This window comes from Thalassophryne amazonica, unplaced genomic scaffold (genome assembly GCF_902500255.1).
Source record: "Thalassophryne amazonica unplaced genomic scaffold, fThaAma1.1, whole genome shotgun sequence".
Lineage (NCBI taxonomy): Eukaryota > Metazoa > Chordata > Actinopteri > Batrachoidiformes > Batrachoididae > Thalassophryne > Thalassophryne amazonica.
The window spans coordinates 188,039-209,082 of record NW_022986272.1 but is presented as its reverse complement, the minus strand read 5'-3'; the positions used below and the strand labels follow the sequence as shown (position 1 = coordinate 209,082).

The 21,044-nt window shown below is 47.2% G+C and overlaps 1 protein-coding gene across 1 annotated transcript in view; it reads right to left on the bottom strand.

Moving 5' to 3' along the window:
* Positions 1–17,146, bottom strand: part of LOC117505933 (syntaxin-1A-like) — a gene marked incomplete at its 3' end in the record, with an annotated part of 74,094 nt that extends 56,948 nt beyond the window's left edge. The window contains 3 exon segments of the mRNA XM_034165470.1: positions 11,473–11,572; positions 16,894–16,962; positions 17,043–17,146. Of these exon segments, the coding sequence (XP_034021361.1) occupies positions 11,473–11,572; positions 16,894–16,962; positions 17,043–17,072 (199 nt within the window).
* Positions 17,147–21,044: the final 3,898 nt, after the last annotated feature.

The following is a 21,044-nucleotide window of genomic DNA, read 5'->3' as shown; positions in this document are numbered from 1 at the left end:
GATTTTGCAAAAAGGATGGAAATGGCTGTGGTGAATACCTACTTTAAGAAAAGGGAGGAGCACAGGGTAACATATAAGAGTGGAGGAAGGTTCACACAGGTGGACTACATTCTTTATAGGAGATGCAAGCTAAAAGAAATCAAATCAGAGACTGTAAGGTGGTGGCAAGAGAAAGTGTCGTTAGACAGCATAGGATGGTTGTTTGCAGGATGACTTTAGAGGTAAAGAAGAAGAAGAGAATGAGAGCTCGGTCGAGTGCAAGCTGGCATTTTTGCCAGCTTGCACTCGACCGAGACAGACGCACTTTTCTCTTCTCCCTCCCTCCTTATCTTTCCTAGGTGACCGGCTTTCTGATGTGTGGAGCGGGGCACTTGCTGGTTTACCGGAAAATCAAGAAAGTGGAAGCAGCTTTGATTGGTCATTCCAAGCTGCCCTATATGATTGATTCGATTGGGAAGGCAGTGGCTGCGCAGTCGGCGGGGGTTAACCGCGCATTGGATGACATCTCTGGGAAGATTGCAGCCCTGGAAACCCACTTTGACCATCTGTAAAGACCACATTCTACATTTCAGATGCATTGGGAGCCACTCTGTTCTCAGAACTGTGGAATCTTTCAGGCGTCTGTTAATCTGGCTATTCATTTGGCTTCCCCAAATACAGCTGCACTTCAAGGTCGCTGTGATAAGATACCTCCTCAGAAGAACAACACTCTTATGCCTCGCTCCCTGGTCTTCCCCCCTCCCCTCAGCTTCTCCAGCCCTGACGTGAACTGTGGACTGTCCAGGACTTTCTCAGCCTGCACAGGGCTGTTCCCTTCCCCCCCCCCCAGACTGTCAAACAAGGCCGTCGACGGCGCCGAAACTGGCTGCCTTCCGGAGTGTCTGATAAACTGGTCCTTTCAAATCTCGGTTGTGTCCTGTGTCCTTGTTTTGTCTCTGTGATTATTGTTTTTTTTGTGCTGATGGGATTTTTTTTTCCTCATTGCCGCTGTGTAATGCAGCGGCTATGAGGGTTTTTTTTTCTTCTCCTTTTCCCTCGTGTTTTGCTTCATATATATGTTTTATGTACCGGGCCGGCCTATGTGTTGTGTGTTATGTGTGTTGTTTGTTATGGGTCGGTGTTGGTTTGCTCAGCCCTGCTGTTGACCAAGGCAGGGATGTACATCTGGAGCTGGTCCCCGGGCGCCTAATGGCGACCTCTGCTCCTACTGGCAAATAGGATGGGTTAAATGCAGTAGCCACATTTCATTGTGCAGGAAAGTTCTTCTGTTCTGTGCATATGACAATAAAATTTCCTTGATCCTTGATCCTTGAACAAAGGATCAGATGGTGGAAGCTAAAGGAGGAAGACTGTTGTGTGAAATTTAGCGAGCAGGTGAGAGAAGCACTGGTTGGAGGGGAAGCAATTTTGGACAACTGGAAAAGTACTGCAGATGTGGTGAAGGAGACAGCTAGGACAGTACTGAGTATGACATCTGGACAGTGGAAGGAAGACAAGGAGACTTGGTGGTGGAATGAAGAGGTCCAGGAAAGCGTATGGAGAAAGAGGTTGGCAAAAAAGTTTTGGGATAGTCGGAGAGATGAAGAAAGTAGCCAGGAGTACAAGGAGATGCGGCGTTAGGTGAAAAGAGAAGTGGCAAAAGCAAAGGAAAAGGCATATTGCGAGCTGTACAAGAAGTTGAATAGTAAGGAAGGAGAAAAGGACTTGTACCGATTGGCCAGACAAAGGGACAGAGCTGGAAAGGATGTGCAGCAGGTTAGGGTGGTAAAAGATGCACATGGTAATGTGCTGACAAGTGAGGAGTGTGTGCTGAGAAGGTAGAGGGAATATTTTGAAGAGCTGATGAATAAAGAAAATGAGCGAGAGAAAAGGCTGGATGATGTGGTGAGAGTAAATCAGGAAGTACAAGAGATTAGTAAAGAGGAAGTGAGGGCTGCTATGAAGAGGATGATGAGTGGAAAGGCAGTTGGTCAGATGACATTCCAGTGGAGGCATGGAAATGTCTAGGAGAGATGACAGTAGAGTTTCTAACCAGATTGTTTCATGAAATCTTGGAAAGTGAGAGGATGCCTGAGGAGAGGAGACAAAGTGTGCTGTTTCCTATTTTCAAGAACAAGGGGATGTGCAGAGCTGCAGTAACTACAGAGGCATAAAGTTGATCAGCCACAGCATGAAGTTATGGAAAGAGTAGTAGAAGGTAGGCTTAGAAAACAGGTGAAGATCTGTGAGCAGCAATATCAATCAATCAATCAATCAATTTCTTTTTATATAGCGCCCAAATCACAACAACAGTTGCCCCAAGGCGCTTTATATTGTAAGGCAAGGCCATACAATAATTATGTAAAACCCCAACGGTCAAAACGACCCCCTGTGAGCAAGCACTTGGCTACAGTGGGAAGGAAAACTCCCTTTTACAGGAAGAAACGTCCAGCAGAACCAGGCTCAGGGAGGGGCAGGTCTTCTGCTGGGACTGGTTGGGGCTGAGGGAGAGAACCAGGAAAAAGACATGCTGTGGAGGGGTAGCAGAGATCGATCACTAATGATTAAATGCAGAGTGGTGCATACAGAGCAAAAAGAGAAAGAAAACAGTGCATCATGGGAACCCCCCAGCAGTCTACGTCTATAGCAGCATAACTAAGGGATGGTTCAGGGTCACCTGATCCAGCCCTAACTATAAGCTTTAGCAAAAAGGAAAGTTTTTAAGCCTAATCTTAAAAGTAGAGAGGGTGTCTGTCTCCCTGATCTGAATTGGGAGCTGGTTCCACAGGAGAGGAGCCTGAAAGCTGAAGGCTCTGCCTCCCATTCTACTCTTACAAACCCTAGGAACTACAAGTAAGCCTGCAGTCTGAGAGCGAAGCGCTCTATTGGGATGATATGGTACTACGAGGTCCCTAAGATAAGATGGGACCTGGTTATTCAAACCTTATAAGTAAGAAGAAGAATTTTAAATTCTATTCTAGAATTAACAGGAAGCCAATGAAGAGAGGCCAATATGGGTGAGATATGCTCTCTCCTTCTAGTCCCCGTCAGTACTCTAGCTGCAGCATTTTGAATTAACTGAAGGCTTTTTAGGGAAACTTTTAGGACAACCTGATAATAATGAATTACAATAGTCCAGCCTAGAGGAAATAAATGCATGAATTAGTTTTTCAGCATCACTCTGAGACAAGACCTTTCTGATTTTAGAGATATTGCGTAAATGCGAAAAAAGCAGTCCTACATATTGTTTAATATGCGCTTTGAATGACATATCCTGATCAAAAATGACTCCAAGATTTCTCACAGTATTACTAGAGGTCAGGGTAATGCCATCCAGAGTAAGGATCGGTTAGGACACCATGTTTCTAAGATTTGTGGGGCCAAGTACAATAACTTCAGTTTTTGTTGTGAAAGTGTAGTGACACGGACCCACAACAGGGGGCGCAAATGAACGGTCAATAGATGAGCCAAAAGGTTTAACGTTGTGAAACGTGCACAACGAACATACAGACAATCTCAGAATATAATTACAGTCAAATTACAAAGGTGACATGTGGGCAGGCTCGAGGATAGAAGACGTCTGTCCTGAGAAGAGCCGGAACCACACGATTTCCGCCCCCACAGAACCTGGTGAATACTGGAGCTGCCAAGTCCCGAATTCCCAGGTGATCACCGTCCCCGACTGTCGGATCTGGTACTGCTGGCGAAGAACAAGACAGTCAAGTGTGGGTGTGTGTACACCCAGTAACAACAGCGGTGGGAATGCCACCTCCACCTCTCACTCAATATGTTGCAGCGGTCTCAGATGAAAAGGAGCGCCGTCTTGCACAGCCTCCGCAAAAACGACCGGTTCTCCTGCAAACACTCACAATAACAGATTTAGAAATCTCACAAAAAGGCTGAGAGTATTACCTCCAATGAAGTATGATATCTCGGCGATGAGGTGGAGATGACGTCTGGTCTTTATGGAGTGCGATGATGAAGAATGTGTGACAGCTGTAAGGAATTAATGAGTGACAGCTGTCACTCCCGGCTGTGTCCGTGGCGGCAGCGCCCTCTCGTGCCTGAAGCCCGCACTTCAGGCAGGGCGCCCTTTGGTGGTGGGCCAGCAGTACATCCTCTTCTGGCGGCCCACACAACAGGACCCCCCCCTCAACGGGCGCCTCCTGGCGCCCGACCAGGCTTGTCCGGGTGTCTGCGGTAGAAATCGGCCAGGAGGGCCGGGTCCAGGATGAAGCTCCTCTTCACCCAGGAGCGTTCTTCGGGTCCATACCCTTCCCAGTCCACCAAGTACTGGAACCCCCGGCCCATTCGACGGACGTCCAGGAGCCGGCGCACTGTCCAAGCCGGCTCCCCGTCAATGATCAGGGCAGGAGGCGACGCCAGACCGGGAGCACGGAGGGGTGAGGTGTGGTGAGGCTTGAGTCTGGACACATGAAAAACCGGGTGGATCCGCAGTGAAGCTGGGAGTCGGAGCTTCACTGCGGCAGGACTGAGGATTTTGAGGATCTTGAAAGGTCCAATGTACCGGTCCTTCAACTTGGGGGAGTCCACTTGGAGGGGGATGTCCTTCGTGGACAGCCACACCTCCTGCCCGGGCTGGTAAGCAGGGGCCGGGGATCGCCGGCGGTCTGCATGGGTCTTCGCCCTCGTCCGGGTCTTCAACAAGGCAGAACGGGCGGAGCGCCACACCCGACGGCACTTCCGCAGGTGGGCCTGGACCGAGGGCACACCGACCTCTCCCTCCACCACGGGGAACAAAACACACCTCAAATGGGGAGAGGCCGGTGGCGGAAGACACCTGGCTGTTATGCGCATACTCGATCCAGGCCAGATGGTTACTCCAGGCCGTCGGGTGCACGGATGTGACGCAGCGGAGGGTCTGTTCCAGTTCCTGGTTGGCCCGCTCTGCCTGTCCGTTCGTCTGTGGATGGTACCGGACGAGAGGCTCACGGCAGAAGCTCCTCCAGACGTGTGAGGAGAACTGGGGACCACGATCTGAGACGATGTCGGTGGGTATCCCATGCAGACGGACAACATGGTGGACCAGGAGGTCTGCTGTCTCCTGGGCTGTTGGGAGCTTCGGGAGGGCCACGAAGTGGGCCGCCTTGGAGAATCGGTCCACTATCGTGAAGATGGGTGGTGTTGCCCTGGGACGGCGGGAGGCCCGTGACGAAATCCAGGCCGATGTGGGACCAGGGGCGATGAGGGCACAGGATGCGGTTGGAGTAGTCCTTGGGCCTTCCTGTGGTCAGCCTTGCCCCTGGCACAGGTGGTGCAGGCCTGGATATACTCCCGACGTTGGCCTCCATAGACGCCCCACCAGAAGCGCTGCCGGACAACTGCCACGGTCCCGTCGCACCCCTGGATGACAGGAGAGCTTGGAACCGTGACAGAAGTCCAAGACTGCAGTTCTGGCCTCTGGTGGGACGTATAAACGGTTCTTCGGACCTGTACCTGGGTCCGGGCTCCGTGCCAGGGCCTCCCGGACGATCTTCTCCACGTCCAGGTGAGGGTGGCCACGATAGTGGACTCCGGCAGGATGGGCTCCGGTGGATCCGACAGTGCAGTTTTGACCTCCTCTTCATGTACCCGTGACAAGGCATCTGACCTCTGGTTCTTGGTCCCGGGGCTGTAGGTGATCCGGAAGTCAAAACGCCCGAAGAACAGTGACCAGCGGGCTTGCCTGGGGTTCAGCCGCTTGGCGGTCCTGATATACTCCAGGTTCCGATGGTCAGTGAAAACCGTGAATGGCACAGACGCTCCCTCCAACAGGTGTCTCCACTCCTCAAGAGCCTCTTTCACCGCAAGGAGCTCTCGATTGCCGACGTCATAGTTCCGTTCAGCCGGGGTCAACCTGCGTGAAAAGTAGGCACACGGGTGAAGAACCTTATCGGTCTCTCCGCTCTGGGACAGCACGGCTCCTATCCCTGAGTCAGAGGCGTCCACTTCAACCACGAACTGGAGGCTAGGGTCGGGCTGCACCAAAACTGGCGCAGTAGAGAACCGTCGTTTCAACTCCTTGAACGCGGCTTCGCACCGATCCGACCAGGTGAAGGGGACTTTTGGAGAGGTCAGGGCTGTCAGGGGGCTAACAACCTGACTGTAGCCCTTAATGAACCTCCTATAGAAATTAGCGAAGCCGAGGAACTGTTGCAGCTTCCTATGGCTTGTTGGTTGGGGCCAATCTCTCACCGCCGCAACCTTGGCCGGATCAGGGGCGACGGAGTTAGAGGAGATGATAAACCCCAGGAAGGACAAAGACGTGCGGTGAAACTCGCACTTCTCGCCCTTCACAAACAGTCGGTTCTCTAATAACCGCTGCAGGACCTGACGTACATGCTGGACATGGGTCTCAGGATCCGGAGAAAAGATGAGAATATCGTCCAGATATACGAAGACGAATCGGTGCAGGAAGTCCCGCAAGACGTCGTTAACCAAGGCTTGGAACATCGCGGGGGCGTTGGTGAGGCCGAACGGCATGACCAGGTACTCAAAGTGACCTAACGGGGTGTTTAAATGCCGTCTTCCATTCGTCTCCCTTCCGGATCCGAACCAGGTGATATGCATTTCTAAGATCCAGCTTAGTAAAGATTTTGGCTCCATGCAGGGGGGTGAACACGGAATCCAACAATGGCAACGGGTATCGATTGCGAACCGTAATCTCATTCAGCCCCCTGTAATCAATGCATGGACGGAGTCCGCTATCTTTCTTGCCCACAAAAAAGAAACCTGCCCCCATCAGGGAGGTGGAGTTCCGGATCAGCCCGGCAGCTAATGAGTCCCGGATGTAGGTCTCCATTGATTCGCGCTCAGGTCGTGAGAGGTTGTACAGCCTGCTGGACGGGAACTCAGCACCTGGAACCAAATCAATGGCAACAATCGTACGGACAGGTGCGGGGGAAGGGTGAGTGCCAGATCCTTGCTGAAGACGTCAGCAAGATCGTGGTACTCAACCGGCACTGCCGTCAGATTGGGAGGGACTTTGACCTCCTCCTTAGCCTGTAAACCGGGAGGAACCGAGGATCCTAAACACAACCCGATGGCAGGTTTCGCTCCACTGAACCACCACCCCAGACGCCAATCAATCCGGGGATTGTGCTTCAACATCCATGGGAAGCCCAAAATCACGCGGAGAGGTAGAAGGAGTTACAAAAAACTCATCTCCTCCCGATGGTTTCCAGACACCACCAGAGTTACTGGTTGTGTCTTGTGTGTGAGTAAAGGGAGGAGGGTGCCATCTAGTGCCCGAACCTGTAATGGCGAAGGAAGCGCCACCAGAGGGAGCCCTACCTCCCTTGCCCATCTGCTGTCTAGCAGATTCCCTTCTGACCCCGTGTCCACCAGTGCTGGGGCTTGAAGGGTTAAATCCCCGCTCAGGATTGTGACTGGGAGTCGTGTGGCAATCTGTGTGTGTCTCAATTGAATGTTTTGACCCCCCCTTAGCCCAGTCTCTAAGGGCGAGTGTTGTCGTTTTGGCCGTTTGGGGCAGTTTTTTCTGTATGTGCTCCTTTGAGCTGCAGAGAAAACACTCCCCGCGGATCAGCCTCCTCATTTTGGCCCTGTGCGTTTCCCTAACAACGTCAGCAGGGGGAGCTGTTACCCCACGGAGCGCTGTGGTTGTGGAGCGTGGGGAGGGCGGCGCCTTTTCGAACCCGGAAGGGAGAGGGGTGGCGCGTATCCGGTCACGTCCTTCGCCTCGCTCCCGACGGCGTTCCTCCAACCGACTGTCTAACCGTATAACGAGATCGATAAGCCCATCTAAATCCCGCGGTTCCTCCTTAGCCACCAGCTGCTCCTTCAGAACCAACGACAGTCCGTTTATGAAGGCGGCGCGGAACGCAACGTTATTCCAGCCGGACCTCGCAGCCGCGATGCGGAAGTTGACTGCATAAGCGGCTGCGCTCTCGCGTCCCTGTCTCATTGACAGCAGCACGCCTGAAGCGGTCTCTCCTCTGTTAGGGTGATCAAACACTGTTCTGAACTCCACCACAAACCCAGTGTATGCTGATAACAACCGTGAGTTCTGTTCCCAGAGCGCCGTAGCCCAGGCGCGTGCTTTACCCCGAAGCAGAGCAATCACATAAGCTATTTTACTAGCATCTGACGCGTACATGACGGGACGTTGTGCGAAGATGAGCGAACATTGCATAAGAAAGTCCGCGCACGTCTCCACACAACCTCCGTACGGCTCAGGAGGGCTTATGTATGCTTCAGGGGATGGTGGGAGGGGTTGTTGAACCACCACTGGAACGTTCATATTCTGCACAGGGTCGGCAGGAGGACGAGCTGCAGCAGCGCCCTGAGCGCTCGCCGCCATCTGTGCGGAGAGAGCCTCCACCCTGCGGTTCAGGAGGATGTTTTGCTCGGTCATTTGGTCCAACCGAGCCGTAAAGGCGGTGAGAATATGCTGTAGCTCACCAATCATGCCTCCTGCAGACGCCTGCGCTCACTGCTCTCCCATTAGTCGTTCAACAGCCGGGTGACGCCCCTCGGAGTCCATGACGCTGGCCGAGATATCCTGTTGTGAAAGTGTAGTGACACGGACCCACAACAGGGGGCGCAAATGAACGGTTAATAGATGAGCCAAAAGGTAACAATTTAATGTTGTGAAACGTGCACAACGAACATACAGACAATCTCAGAATATGATTACAGTCAAATTACAAAGGTGACGTGTGGGCAGGCTCGAGGATAGAAGACGTCTGTCCTGAGAAGAGCCGGAACCACACGATTTCCGCCCCCACAGAACCTGGTGAATACTGGAGCCGCCAAGTCCCGAATTCCCAGGTGATCACCGTCCCCGACTGTCGGATCTGGTACTGCTGGCGAAGAACAAAGACAGTCAAGTGTGGGTGTGTGTACACCCAGTAACAACAGCGGTGGGAATGCCACCTCCACCTCTCACTCAATATGTTGCAGCGGTCTCAGATGAAAAGGAGCGCTGTCTTGCACAGCCTCCGCAAAAACGACCGGTTCTCCTGCAAACACTCACAATAACAGATTTATAAATCTCGCAAAAAGGCTGAGAGTATTACCTCCAATGAAGTATGATATCTCGGCGATGAGGTGGAGATGACGTCTGGTCTTTATGGAGTGCGATGATGAAGAATGTGTGACAGCTGTCAGGAATTAATGAGTGACAGCTGTCACTCCCGGCTGTGTCCGTGGCAGCAGCGCCCTCTCGTGCCTGAAGCCCGCACTTCAGGCAGGGCGCCCTTTGGTGGTGGGCCAGCAGTACCTCCTCTTCTGGCGGCCCACACAACAGTTTTATCTGAGTTTAAAAGCAGGAAATTAGAGGTCATCCATGTCTTTATGTCTGTAAGACAATCCTGCAGTTTAGCTAATTGGTGTGTGTCCTCTGGCTTCATGGATAGATAAAGCTGGTATCATCTGCGTAACAATGAAAATTTAAGCAATACCGTCTAATAATACTACCTAAGGGAAGCATGTATAAAGTGAATAAAATTGGTCCTAGCACAGAACCTTGTGGAACTCCATAATTAACTTTAGTCTGTGAAGAAGATTCCCCATTTACATGAACAAATTGTAATCTATTAGACAAATATGATTCAAAACCACCGCAGCGCAGTGCCTTTAATACCTATGGCATGCTCTAATCTCTGTAATAAAATTTTATGGTCAACAGTATCAAAAGCAGCACTGAGGTCTAACAGAACAAGCACAGAGATGAGTCCACTGTCTGAGGCCATAAGAAGATCATTTGTAACCTTCACTAATGCTGTTTCTGTACTATGATGAATTCTAAAACCTGACTGAAACTCTTCAAATAGACCATTCCTCTGCAGATGATCAGTTAGCTGTTTTACAACTACCCTTTCAAGAATTTTTGAGAGAAAAGGAAGGTTGGAGATTGGCCTATAATTAGCTAAGATAGCTGGGTCAAGTGATGGCTTTTTAAGTAATGGTTTAATTACTGCCACCTTAAAAGCCTGTGGTACATAGCCAACTAATAAAGATAGATTGATCATATTTAAGATCGAAGCATTAAATAATGGTAGGGCTTCCTTGAGCAGCCTGGTAGGAATGGGGTCTAATAAACATGTTGATGGTTATTAGAATATGGTTTAATGCCGAGAAAAAGCACTACACTAGTGCAATGTTTGCTCTGAGAATACTGTTGGAGAAGTACAGAGAAGGCCAGAAAGAGTTACATTGTGTGTTTGTGGACTTAGAAAAAGCTTAGAGTGTGGCATTGTATGAGGAAGTCTGGAGTGGCAGAGAAGTATGTTAGGGTAGTGCAGGACATGTACAAGAATAGTGTGACAGCGGTGAGATGCACAGTCGGAATGACAGACTCATTCAAGGTGGAGGTGGGATTACACCAAGGATCAGCTCTGAGTCCTTTCTTGTTTGCAGTGGTGATGGACAGGTTGACAGATGAGATCAGACAGGAGTCTCCATGGACTATGATGTTTGCAGATGACATTGTGATCTGTAGTGAGAGTAGAGAGCAAGTTGAGTCTAGTCTGGAGAAGTGGAGATATGCTTTGGAGAGAAGGGGAATGAAAGTCAGTAGAAGCAAGACTGAGTACATGTGTGTGAATGAGAGGGAGCCTAGTGGAATAGTGCAGTTACAAGGAGTAGAAGTGGTGAAAGTAGATGAGTTTAAATATTTGGGGTCAACTGTTCAAAGTAATGGAGAGTGTGGTAAAGAGGTGAAGAAGAGAGTGCAGGCAGGGTGGAGTGGCAGGAGTGATTTGTGACCGAAGAATATCAGCAAGCGTGAAGGGGAAAGTTTACAAGGCAGTAGTGAGACCAGCTATGTTGGACGGCTTAGAGACGGTGACACTAACAAAAAGACAGGAGGCAGAGCTGAAGATGTTGAGATTCTCTTTGGGAGTGACAAGAATGAACAAGATTAAGAATGAACATAGCAGAGGGACAGCTCAGGTGGGACGGTTTGGAGACAAAGTCAGAGAGGTGAGATTGAGATGGTTTGGACATGTGCAGAGGAGGGACCCAGGGTATATAGGGAGAAGGATGCTGAGGATGGAGCCACCAGGCAGGAGGAGAAGAGGGAGGACAAAGAGGAGGTTCATGGATGTGCTGAGAGAGGACATGCAGGTGGTTGGTGTGACAGAGGAAGATACAGAGGACAGGGTGAGATGGAAACGATTGACCTGCTGTAGCGACCCCTAAAGGGAACAGCCGAAAGACAAAGAAGAATTTTGCACATGAAGTAAATAATAATAATAATAATGACTTGGATATATCGTGCGTTTTCAAGACACCCAAAGCGCTCTACAAGTTGTATTATTCGTTCACTTGTACAGTCACACACTGGTGGTGGTGGTGAGCTACGAGTGCAGCCACAGCTGCCCTGGGGCAAACTGACGGAGGCATGGCTGCCATTCTGCCCCTTTGGCCCCTCGACCACCACCTCATTCATACACAGGCAAGGTGTGTGTGTGTGTGTGTGTGTGTGTCCCTGTGTGTAAAAGCTCTTTGTTCCAGAAGGCACAGACTTACTGTCGTCTGGGATGGGTGCAGACAGGATCAGGCTGTGGATCTTCCTCACCTCTTCCACCTGGCAGGAGATTTTATCGATGAGCCCTCTGACTTCTTCCACCTGAACCAATCAAGCAATCAATCAATCAAACAGACATGTGATTGACTGGACCTGTACATATCCAGTTCCCTGTCCAACAGTGCTATGACCTATCTGTCTACGTCAGATAGGTCATCCATAACCTGTCTGACCAAATGGTTCTTTAGCGAGAAATTGATTTTGTCTCAGTATCAAACACAAAGATCCAGGCAGCAATACCTGTCAAGTCTTTGCTGCAGGTCCATTGTCTCTTTGTGGGTTTTTGAGGACTAGACCCAGTGAAATAAAGGAACTGTTTAAACATCTGATATTCCTCCACCTGCCAGTACTTTGCTCATTTGGTCAGTGTTCCAAAATCATGGCTGACTTTCTGGTTCAGCAAAGAGTTAGTTTGCAGAAATGTGTGGGTCACTGTGAAGGAGTCGGATCTCAGTTCAGCCAGTCAGAACAGCGATGTCACCGTTTCTCTCCACTCCGATACCCGGAGAAGCATTTCCTGTTCTCGTGTTCAATTGGCACCTGTTGTTACTGAAGCTACACTTCTCCACAGGCACTGCAGCACAAACCGAACATTTTTACACCACCAGCTCTGCAATACCCAGACTTTGAAATACTTCATTCCATTCTCTTCATCAACTTCCTCATTTCTGATGCAAAGTAATTTTGGTGTGGAAGACATTTCACTGCTGTTTGCTGTGCTGGCAGTTGGACAGCAAAGTTTTTGTTTGACCCACTAAAATCTGCAAAGATACGAAGCCAAATGCAAATGGCCAAATGGGGTTTTCTTTCACCAAAACATTAAATCTAGGCTTGCATCTCAGATGTACCTTCTGGCAATTTGTAGCTAAACTTTCAGGTCTTCTTTTTAATAAAACCCTCCTCTATACCACTTCATCAGGAAGCTGTATACCTGGAAATAGAAAATGCAAAACATGCACTGTGCACAATTTCTCCAATCACAGCCACAGAAACCTGTAACTTCTTCTGGGTTGTCTGGGTGTCTTGGTGGCTTTCCTCACTCTTCTCCTTCTTGCACAGTCACTCAGTTTTTGAGAACTGTCTACTCCACACAGATTTACCACAGAGTACCAAACTGTTTGTATTTCTACATAACTGATGTAAATAAAGTTCAAGACATATTCAGTGACTTGGAAATGTTCATGTATCCATCCCCTGACTTGTCTGAAGAAAACTGGCAATTAAACTGATTATTTACAGGTATTATACCAAAGGGGTTGATTACTTATGCAATCCATCATCTCGGCTTTTATATTTTTAATTAATTTATATCAAGTTGTAGAGATTTACTTTCAGTTTGAGTCTAAGGAAGATAATTTTAGAAATTTTATATTGAGAAGCCTGGTTTATTTTTTGTATTTGAAATGCCATAAACAAATTAAAATGTGTGAAAAACCAAGAGGTTGAATCCTTTTTCAAGACACTGTATTCAATATTAATCAGTGAGATCAAATCTGAATCAGATGTGCAACAAAGCTGATTTGAACTGGAAGTCTATGACTGCCTGTTATCAGGACAGCAATCCATCGCAGGAAACGTCCGTAACCATGATGGGCAGCATTTACAGCTGGGTGGAGTGGGGCGAGCCTGACACAGACAGGAAGCACACACCTGCAAATGATACCAGGGTTCTCGCCAGCATTATAACAGAGTAATTAATTTTAATTTAATTAGCTTATAATGCGCCAAATCACAGCAAAAGCTGTCTCAAGGCGCCTTACATAAAACAAGTCAACATAAAATTGAATAAATAATTAAAAATGAATAAAAAATTCAAATACATAAATAAAAACAGAAGTAAAAGAATAAAACAAATAAAAATAAAAACTATCCATAAGAAAGAGTAACAGCCAGTTATGCTGCTGCCTGAAAAAAATTACACTGCTGTTGGGCCATTACGCTGTTTCCAAGTTTGTGTAGCAGGAAAATGATCATTTCTGATCATTTCTGTATGCCCGCTGTGGGCCCACAATCAACCTTCAAGTCAATCAACAATCAAGTCATTTTTTCATCAACCTCAGTCAAACCCATTTAAAGACGTCAATCGTAACTCACTTTTCTGCTGATTAAAGTTGCTACCCCACTATCATCTGTTACTGTGAGCAAGGAAAGAGAAGCGTCTGCCGTTTCACGCCACATTTTTTTTCCATTCCTTACAACGTGCCTTTTCTGTGGGACAGCGCACAAAGGTGGATCGTTGTACAGCTATGGGAAAAGGTCTTGGTGGAAATGTCCTGGTACAGCCGCTAAAGTTCTCCTGCGGTGTGTCACACACCAAGCACTGGGGAAAAGTTCTCTTACAGCCGCTAAAGTGCTCCTGCAGTGAGCCACACAAATGACACCAGTATATATACATATATATATATATATATATATATATATATTATTGTTACAGCCTTACTTTAAAGCCAAAAGAAATGAGGCATCAGGCCAAAACACAGAACAGTGTAAACGTGTGTCAGGAACATCACAACTGCTAATTTATACAAAGCAGTTTATTATAGAAAAACCTTGTAATTAAATTGTTTGACGTAAATAAAAAAAAGATTCTTTAGAAATCTTTGATGTTTGTCTGTAAAGCCTCAGTCTCACCAAATAATAAGCCACAAATAATGAACCACGCATGGGGACACAAATTCTGATGGGGATAACTACTTTGGCATGACACTGGCCGGTGTGCACCAGGCTGCTGTTCACCTGTGTTCCAGGTTCAAATGCAGCAGTTGTGTGTGTTCACCCAGCTCTCTGTGAACACAAAAAAAAAGACACCACAATGAGGTGGGTGCTTTAATTATATACACCTGCTGCCGCAAATGTGTGGATCACTTCCTTGTCTTTCGGCTGTTCCCGTTAGGGGTCGCCACAGCAGATCAATCGTTTCCATCTCACCCTGTCCTCTGTATCTTCCTCTGTCTCACCAACCACCTGCATGTCCTCTCTCAGCACATCCATAAACCTCCTCTTTGGTCTCCCTCTTCTCCTCCTGCCTGGTGGCTCCACCCTCAGCATCCTTCTCCCTATATACCCTGGGTCCCTCCTCTGCACATGTCCAAACCATCTCAATCTCATCTCTCTGACTTTGTCTCCAAACCGTCCCACCTGAGCTGTCCCTCTGATATGTTCATTCCTAATCTTGTCCATTCTTGTCACTCCCAAAGAGAATCTCAACATCTTCAGCTCTGCCTCCTGTCTTTTTGTTAGTGCCACCGTCTCTAAGCCGTCGAACATAGCTGGTCTCACTACTGTCTTGTAAACTTTCTCCTTCACTCTTGCTGATATTCTTCGGTCACAAATCACTCCTGCCACCTTTCTCCACCCACTCCACCCTGCCTGCATTCTCTTCTTCACCTCTCTACCACACTCTCCATTACTTTGAACAGTTGACCTCAAATATTTAAACTCATCTACTTTCACCACTTCTACTCCTTGTAACTGCACTATTCCACTGGGCTCCCTCTCATTCACACACATGTACTCAGTCTTGCTTCTACTGACTTTCATTCCCCTTCTCTCCAATGCATATCTCCACTTCTCCAGACTAGACTCAACTTGCTCTCTACCCTCACTACAGATCACAATGTCATCTGCAAACATCTTCCAATAAAAAAAAATTTTTTCTTTACTTATTCCATGGCTTACAGTCACTGTGATCCAACTTTGTATTATGTCTGCAAAATCTCTCTTTTGTGCGCTCTCGTTGTGTGTTCCTGGACAGCTCTGCGCTCCTTCTCACTGGCTTCCTTTCCATCTGCAGCTTCACTGGCTTTATTTCTTCCGCGGCTTTAAGCACACAGCCACTTTGACACCGTGATCCAACTTTTAACTTGTGTTCGTCTGTTACTGACTGTAAACTCAATCTTTTGCGAGCTGGCGTTTTGCATAAATGCTCGTCTTGGGTGCGAGTCACTGCGCCAGTGCGCACAGAGTGCACCTCATCTGATCCATTAACAAGATGTTAAATCGATCATAAACATACTTTTACAGCTGGGAATGAACATGCAACTGTTTTACCAAGCTATTAAAACATTACAAATAGTTACCTTTAAGCTGTTCCAAAATCAACCCAGTCTCACAGCAAGTCAAGATTCAACAGTACGAAATATACATTAATCTATTGATTTGTGATAGTGTGACGAAAAGCGCCTCATTTTCATTACGGCAGCACAAATTCATTCTAATTCATTCCGTGATGGCTGCACGAAATTAAAAGTGAAGTGGGGGGGGGGGGGGTGTCGGGGTGGTTATGGTATGGTTAGGGTTGGGGGTAGGAGTAGGGTTAGTAATAGTGACTTAAAAAGCCCATCACAAAAATTCCACTGGGCTGTTCCAAAATACGTTCCTCATGGAGCAGGAGAGGGGAAAAAAAGGGTTCAGAACAAACAATCCACTGTGATTCCAGAAGTGATTAGAGGTGTTTTAAACGTCCACGCTCTAACAGAAAATTATTGATCTGCTACAAAATAATGATTTTATATACAGCGTCCAGCACACAAAGCGGGTGGAATTGTCATGCCCAAGGGGGCAGAGCCTGTCCAAAACTGTCCTCGTAGTCGCCAGGTGCTCAGATAATGAGCTTTTATTAGCCTTGTCCTCACCACACACACGCCTCTATAATCCTTGTTTGTCCTTGTAGTAACTCGCACACAAACTGTCCCACGCGGTTGTTGCTAAATTTTGAACATCTTGAAATTAGCGCCACACTCAGAGATGAGCCTCTTTAGCTGAATATTCTGCTTCTAAGGGCCTCTATTTTCCCACGATAGTTGAATACCTCCTCTCGTAGCAACAACAACATAAAAAAAAACATGCTGCTTTACTCATTAGTCATCCTCATTATTCTGTGGGACCAGGGCTTTAGGTTAAAACCATAACTTATCTGTTGTTGTTGTTTCAGTTGAGATAATTCCTTGATTAACATGATAATGAACCTTGGACATTTATTTTTAGACAAAACAGCATGAAAACTAATGTATACATTTTTAATTCTCGTAGACTCATTCAATAATATCCACATTTCAACCAGGAAAAGACATAAATAAATTATGTAAATGAATATAAATATTTATTATAAACACAACAGGAGATGATGTAACAACTGAAGGCTGAATGAGGCGCGGAATTACTGCCGCGGTTTGTGTTTCTGACTGATCCGTTTGAATTCATGACTTCATAGAAGGAAGGTCACGTGACTAGACTGGTGTCATTTGTGAGAAATATCCTGAGCCTCCACGGGCGGAAAGCCGGAGAAATACGTCTTTTCCATCAGTCCCGGGGGGTGCGCTGAGACAGCGCCCCCTTCTGTCCGCGCCCCTGCTTACACTCACCTTTCTGAAAAAACTCTCCATAAAAACGTCCGCGTCCACCGTGACATCATCTTCCGCTGGTCTTCTGGTCTGTACACAACACGAGAAAAAGTCTTTTTATGTCCGTGTTTACACTTTACTGGCATCAAACGAGAAGAAAATGAACTGACAGCAGCGAGTTCACCGAGTCGGTCCTTCATCACAGCAGCAGCTCCATCAAGCCCCCGCAACAACGGATATCACTCTGACAAAATAAAAGCTCAAACGGAAATAACTCACTCTCATCACTCATCTTCAACCGCTTATCCAGGATCAGGTCGCGGGGGCGACAGCTCCAGCAGGGGACAATTCAGTTTTCAATTTATTGAACTTAGAGATTTTTTTTTTTTAATAATGTTCCATGTGATAAAGCTGTTTCAGGTTTCCTTCCAGGCTTAGAAATGTTTGGCTGAAGTGAAACTCCAATGTTTTATTTATTTTTTTGTGATGTGTCAGTGGTCTTGATCGATAGAGACATTGATGGTAAATTGACATGCTGACCGAGTTCCTGAGGACCAGGTCATGGCCCTAAGAACTCACTGCCCATCACTCCACAGCTGACACACTGACATCGTTCTCCTTGGCCACATGATCATTTTTTAAATTGACATTTCAGCTGTAAATGTCACTGACTGAATGAAATAAAGACTGAACATTCAAAGCCGTATGGTATCACTAATTTTATTAATAATGACAAGAATGCGTGGGCTCATATTCTTTACGAATTTGAAAGGTTGTTTTAAAGCGGATGATTAAGCCCCTACCACCCGCCTCATTTTGTCTTGTCAGTATATCACAAATAAAAAGTGAAATTTCCCATCGATGGGATATACAGGCTTAGAAGGGGTTAAACTAATCTTTACGACTGACACTTTACTTCAATTTCCTCGACAATATCGTCATCTTGTGGCAATTCAGTAGAATTACAAGGCCAGTCTATGAAGTGCAAACCAATATACAGTGAGACAAATAAGCATTTGATGCACTGTGATTTTGCAGGTTTTCCCACCTACAAAGAATGTAGAGGTCTGTAATTTTTATCGTAGTTTCACTTCAACTGAATCTAAAAAAAACAAAAATCCAGAAAATCACATTGTATGATTTTCAAATAATTAATTTGCACATGAAAAAAGTATTTGAACACCTACCAACCAGCAAGAATTCTGTCTCTCACAGACCTGTTAATTTTTCTCTTATTCTGCACTCTTTACCTGTATTAATTGCACCTGTTTGAACTTGTTACCTGTATAAAAGACACCTGTTCACACACACAATCGATCACACTCCAACCTGTCCACCATAGCCAAGACCAAAGAGCTGTCTAAGGACACCAGGGACAAAACTGCAGACCTGCACAAGGCTGGGATGGACTACAGGACAACAGGCAAGTAGCTTGGTAGAAGACAACTATTATGATTATTTATTAGAAAGTGGAAGAAACACAAGATGACTGTCAATCTCCCTCGGTCTGGGGCTCCATGCAAGATCTCACTTTGTGGGGTAAGGATGATTCTGAGAAAGCTCAGAACTACACAGGAGGACCTGGTCAATGACCTGAAGAGAGCTGGGACCACAGTCACAAAGATTACATTAGTAACACATGATGCTGTCATGGTTTAAAATCCTGCAGGACAGCAAGGTCCCCCTGCTCAAGCCAGCACATGTCCAGGCCCGTTTGAAGTTCACCAGTGACCATCTGGATGATCCAGAGGATGCATGGGAGAAGGTCATGTGGTCATATGAGACCAGAATAGAGCTTTTTGAAATCAACTCCACTTACCATGTTTAGAGGATGAGAACAACCCCAAGAAAACCATCCCAACTGTGAAGCATGGGGGTGGAAACATCATACTCTGGGGGTGCTCTTCTGCAAAGGGGACAGGACGACTGCACCGTATTGAAGGGAGGATGGATGGGGTCATGTATTGTGAGATTTTGGCAAACAACCTTCTTCCCTCAGTAACAGCATTGAAGATGGGTCATGGCTGGGTCTTCAGCACAACAGTGACCCCAAACACACAGCCAGCCACACATTTATTGACAAATGCTGAACACATGAAGCCTGTTAAGAAGCTCTGCAGCTCACTGTCAAGCAAAAATACAAAAAGACATTAATAATAATAATAAACATATCTGAATGCGCACATGCCCAAATGTGACCATACTGGTTTACATTTGGATCAATTACACAAATACACTATTTACACAGCAAACAGCCAGCCATGGTGCACTGTGTCAGCCACCAGCCTGACGCGCATTTGCGCATCACATATGATGTGAATATGTGTTCAGTCAATTGTTCCGATTAAATTCAGGAAACCATCTCTCGCTGCAAAATGTGCTTTAATGTTGAAATGTGATGTACCTGGATGACACAGCTTGCGTCCCACACAGCTGGCACAGCTCAGCTCAAGGTTGACTGGCACACTCCTGACTGATCGGTCAGCTCCCGCTGGAATGACCCTGATGCCAGGAAGCCCAGCATAGTCAGGGCCTGTGTGGGGAAAGACAACCCCTGAGTCGTCAGTGTATTGTGCTTTGGGCCGGCTGCAGTTGTGTGTGCAAGTTAAGTAACAGTGGCCTTGGTAATCTAAATCGGCTCATGAGCCAATTATCTTCATTTGCAAGTAAATCACTGTGTTCCCTGAATACACGCTCACGTCGGATTGCACGCAGCCACTGTTAGCGCCATCACTTTGTGCATGTCTTTATAGCCATCCATTATAACTGCAAACACGTGGGTGTGTTAGTTGTTTGTCTCTGTGTCTCTGATGTGCACATCACTCTGATGACTTCTTGTTTTCACACTATTAACAATTCTCAGCATCACCTCTACGTGTCCACAGGGGAACAATAGCTGTAGAAATGTGTGTACGCCAGCCAGGATTTTAGCGTTACGCACCGCGCATTTCCGCACTCATTTCAGTTTTGATACATCTGAACGCTGGCATGGAGATGGGCGTACAGCACGTTTTTGTGCATGGGGCTCCTAGAGAACATCTCTATGGAGGAGTCTGACGATATTTTTTGCCTACCTGAGGCGGCGACAGGTGCACAGTTCCTCCCATGAAGACAGAGGACAGCCAATCTTCTGGGCTGTGGAGACGACCCTATGGAGAGCTTTCCTGCCTGCGGCCGTGCAGCTGGAGAACCACACACACAGACAGTAGGTCAGGACCACAGGATGCAGTCTCTGTGGGAGGTAAATATTCCTGAGAACCCTCAGGAAATAGAGTCTCTGCTGTGCCTCCCTGATTGGGGCCGTGGTATTAGTGCTCCAAGTTGGGTCATCTCTCAAGTACACGCCCAGAAACCCAAAGTCAGAGACCCTCTCCACACAGTCTGCACCAATAACGTGTGGCTGAAGGTCTGCCTCCCTCCTCCTGTAATCTACCACCATCTCCTTTGTCTTCGAGGTGTTCGGGATCAAATTATTATCCCTACACCACATTGACAGCTGCTGCACCTCCTCCCCTATAGGCGGTCTCATCCGCTCCAGAAATGAGACCCACCATGGTGGTGTCATCAGCAAACTTGATGATAATGTTGCTGGGACGAGAGGGGGTGCAATCATGGGTATAGAGCAAAGGACTGAGCCGCACAGCCCTTCAGCACCTTACCTGAGACACTGTCAGGACCTGCAGCTTTTCCCCTCACCAGCACCCGCTTCACCTGCATTCCCTCCAGTGTGAGGATGTGAATGCTGAAGGCTGGTGGGTGGAGGATGGCTGCCTCAGAAAGCTGCACCTTAAAATGCACCAAGAAGCTGTTAAGGTCCTCTGGCAATGAGGCGTTGCTGTCAGATGCCCACAGGGTGCTGGCTGTGTGGTTGGTGATGTGCTGGACACTCTGCCACACTCGCCTGGAGTCATCCTCGACTTGCCTCCTGTACGCTGCCTGAAGAACAGAGATTTCAGAAGATTTCATAGTTTCATACAGACTTTTATTGGACATAACAATCCAATTTCCATTTCATTTTCTTTATTTGATTTCACTGTAAATGCAATTTTTAAAAAGTTGTGAGATGATTTAAAGTGCTGCTATTTGAAGACATTAAACTGTGCATTGTAATCTAATTCCATTTGTTCCGTGAATCTGATTGGTTAATTGTGTGAGATTTCAGACCATAAAAT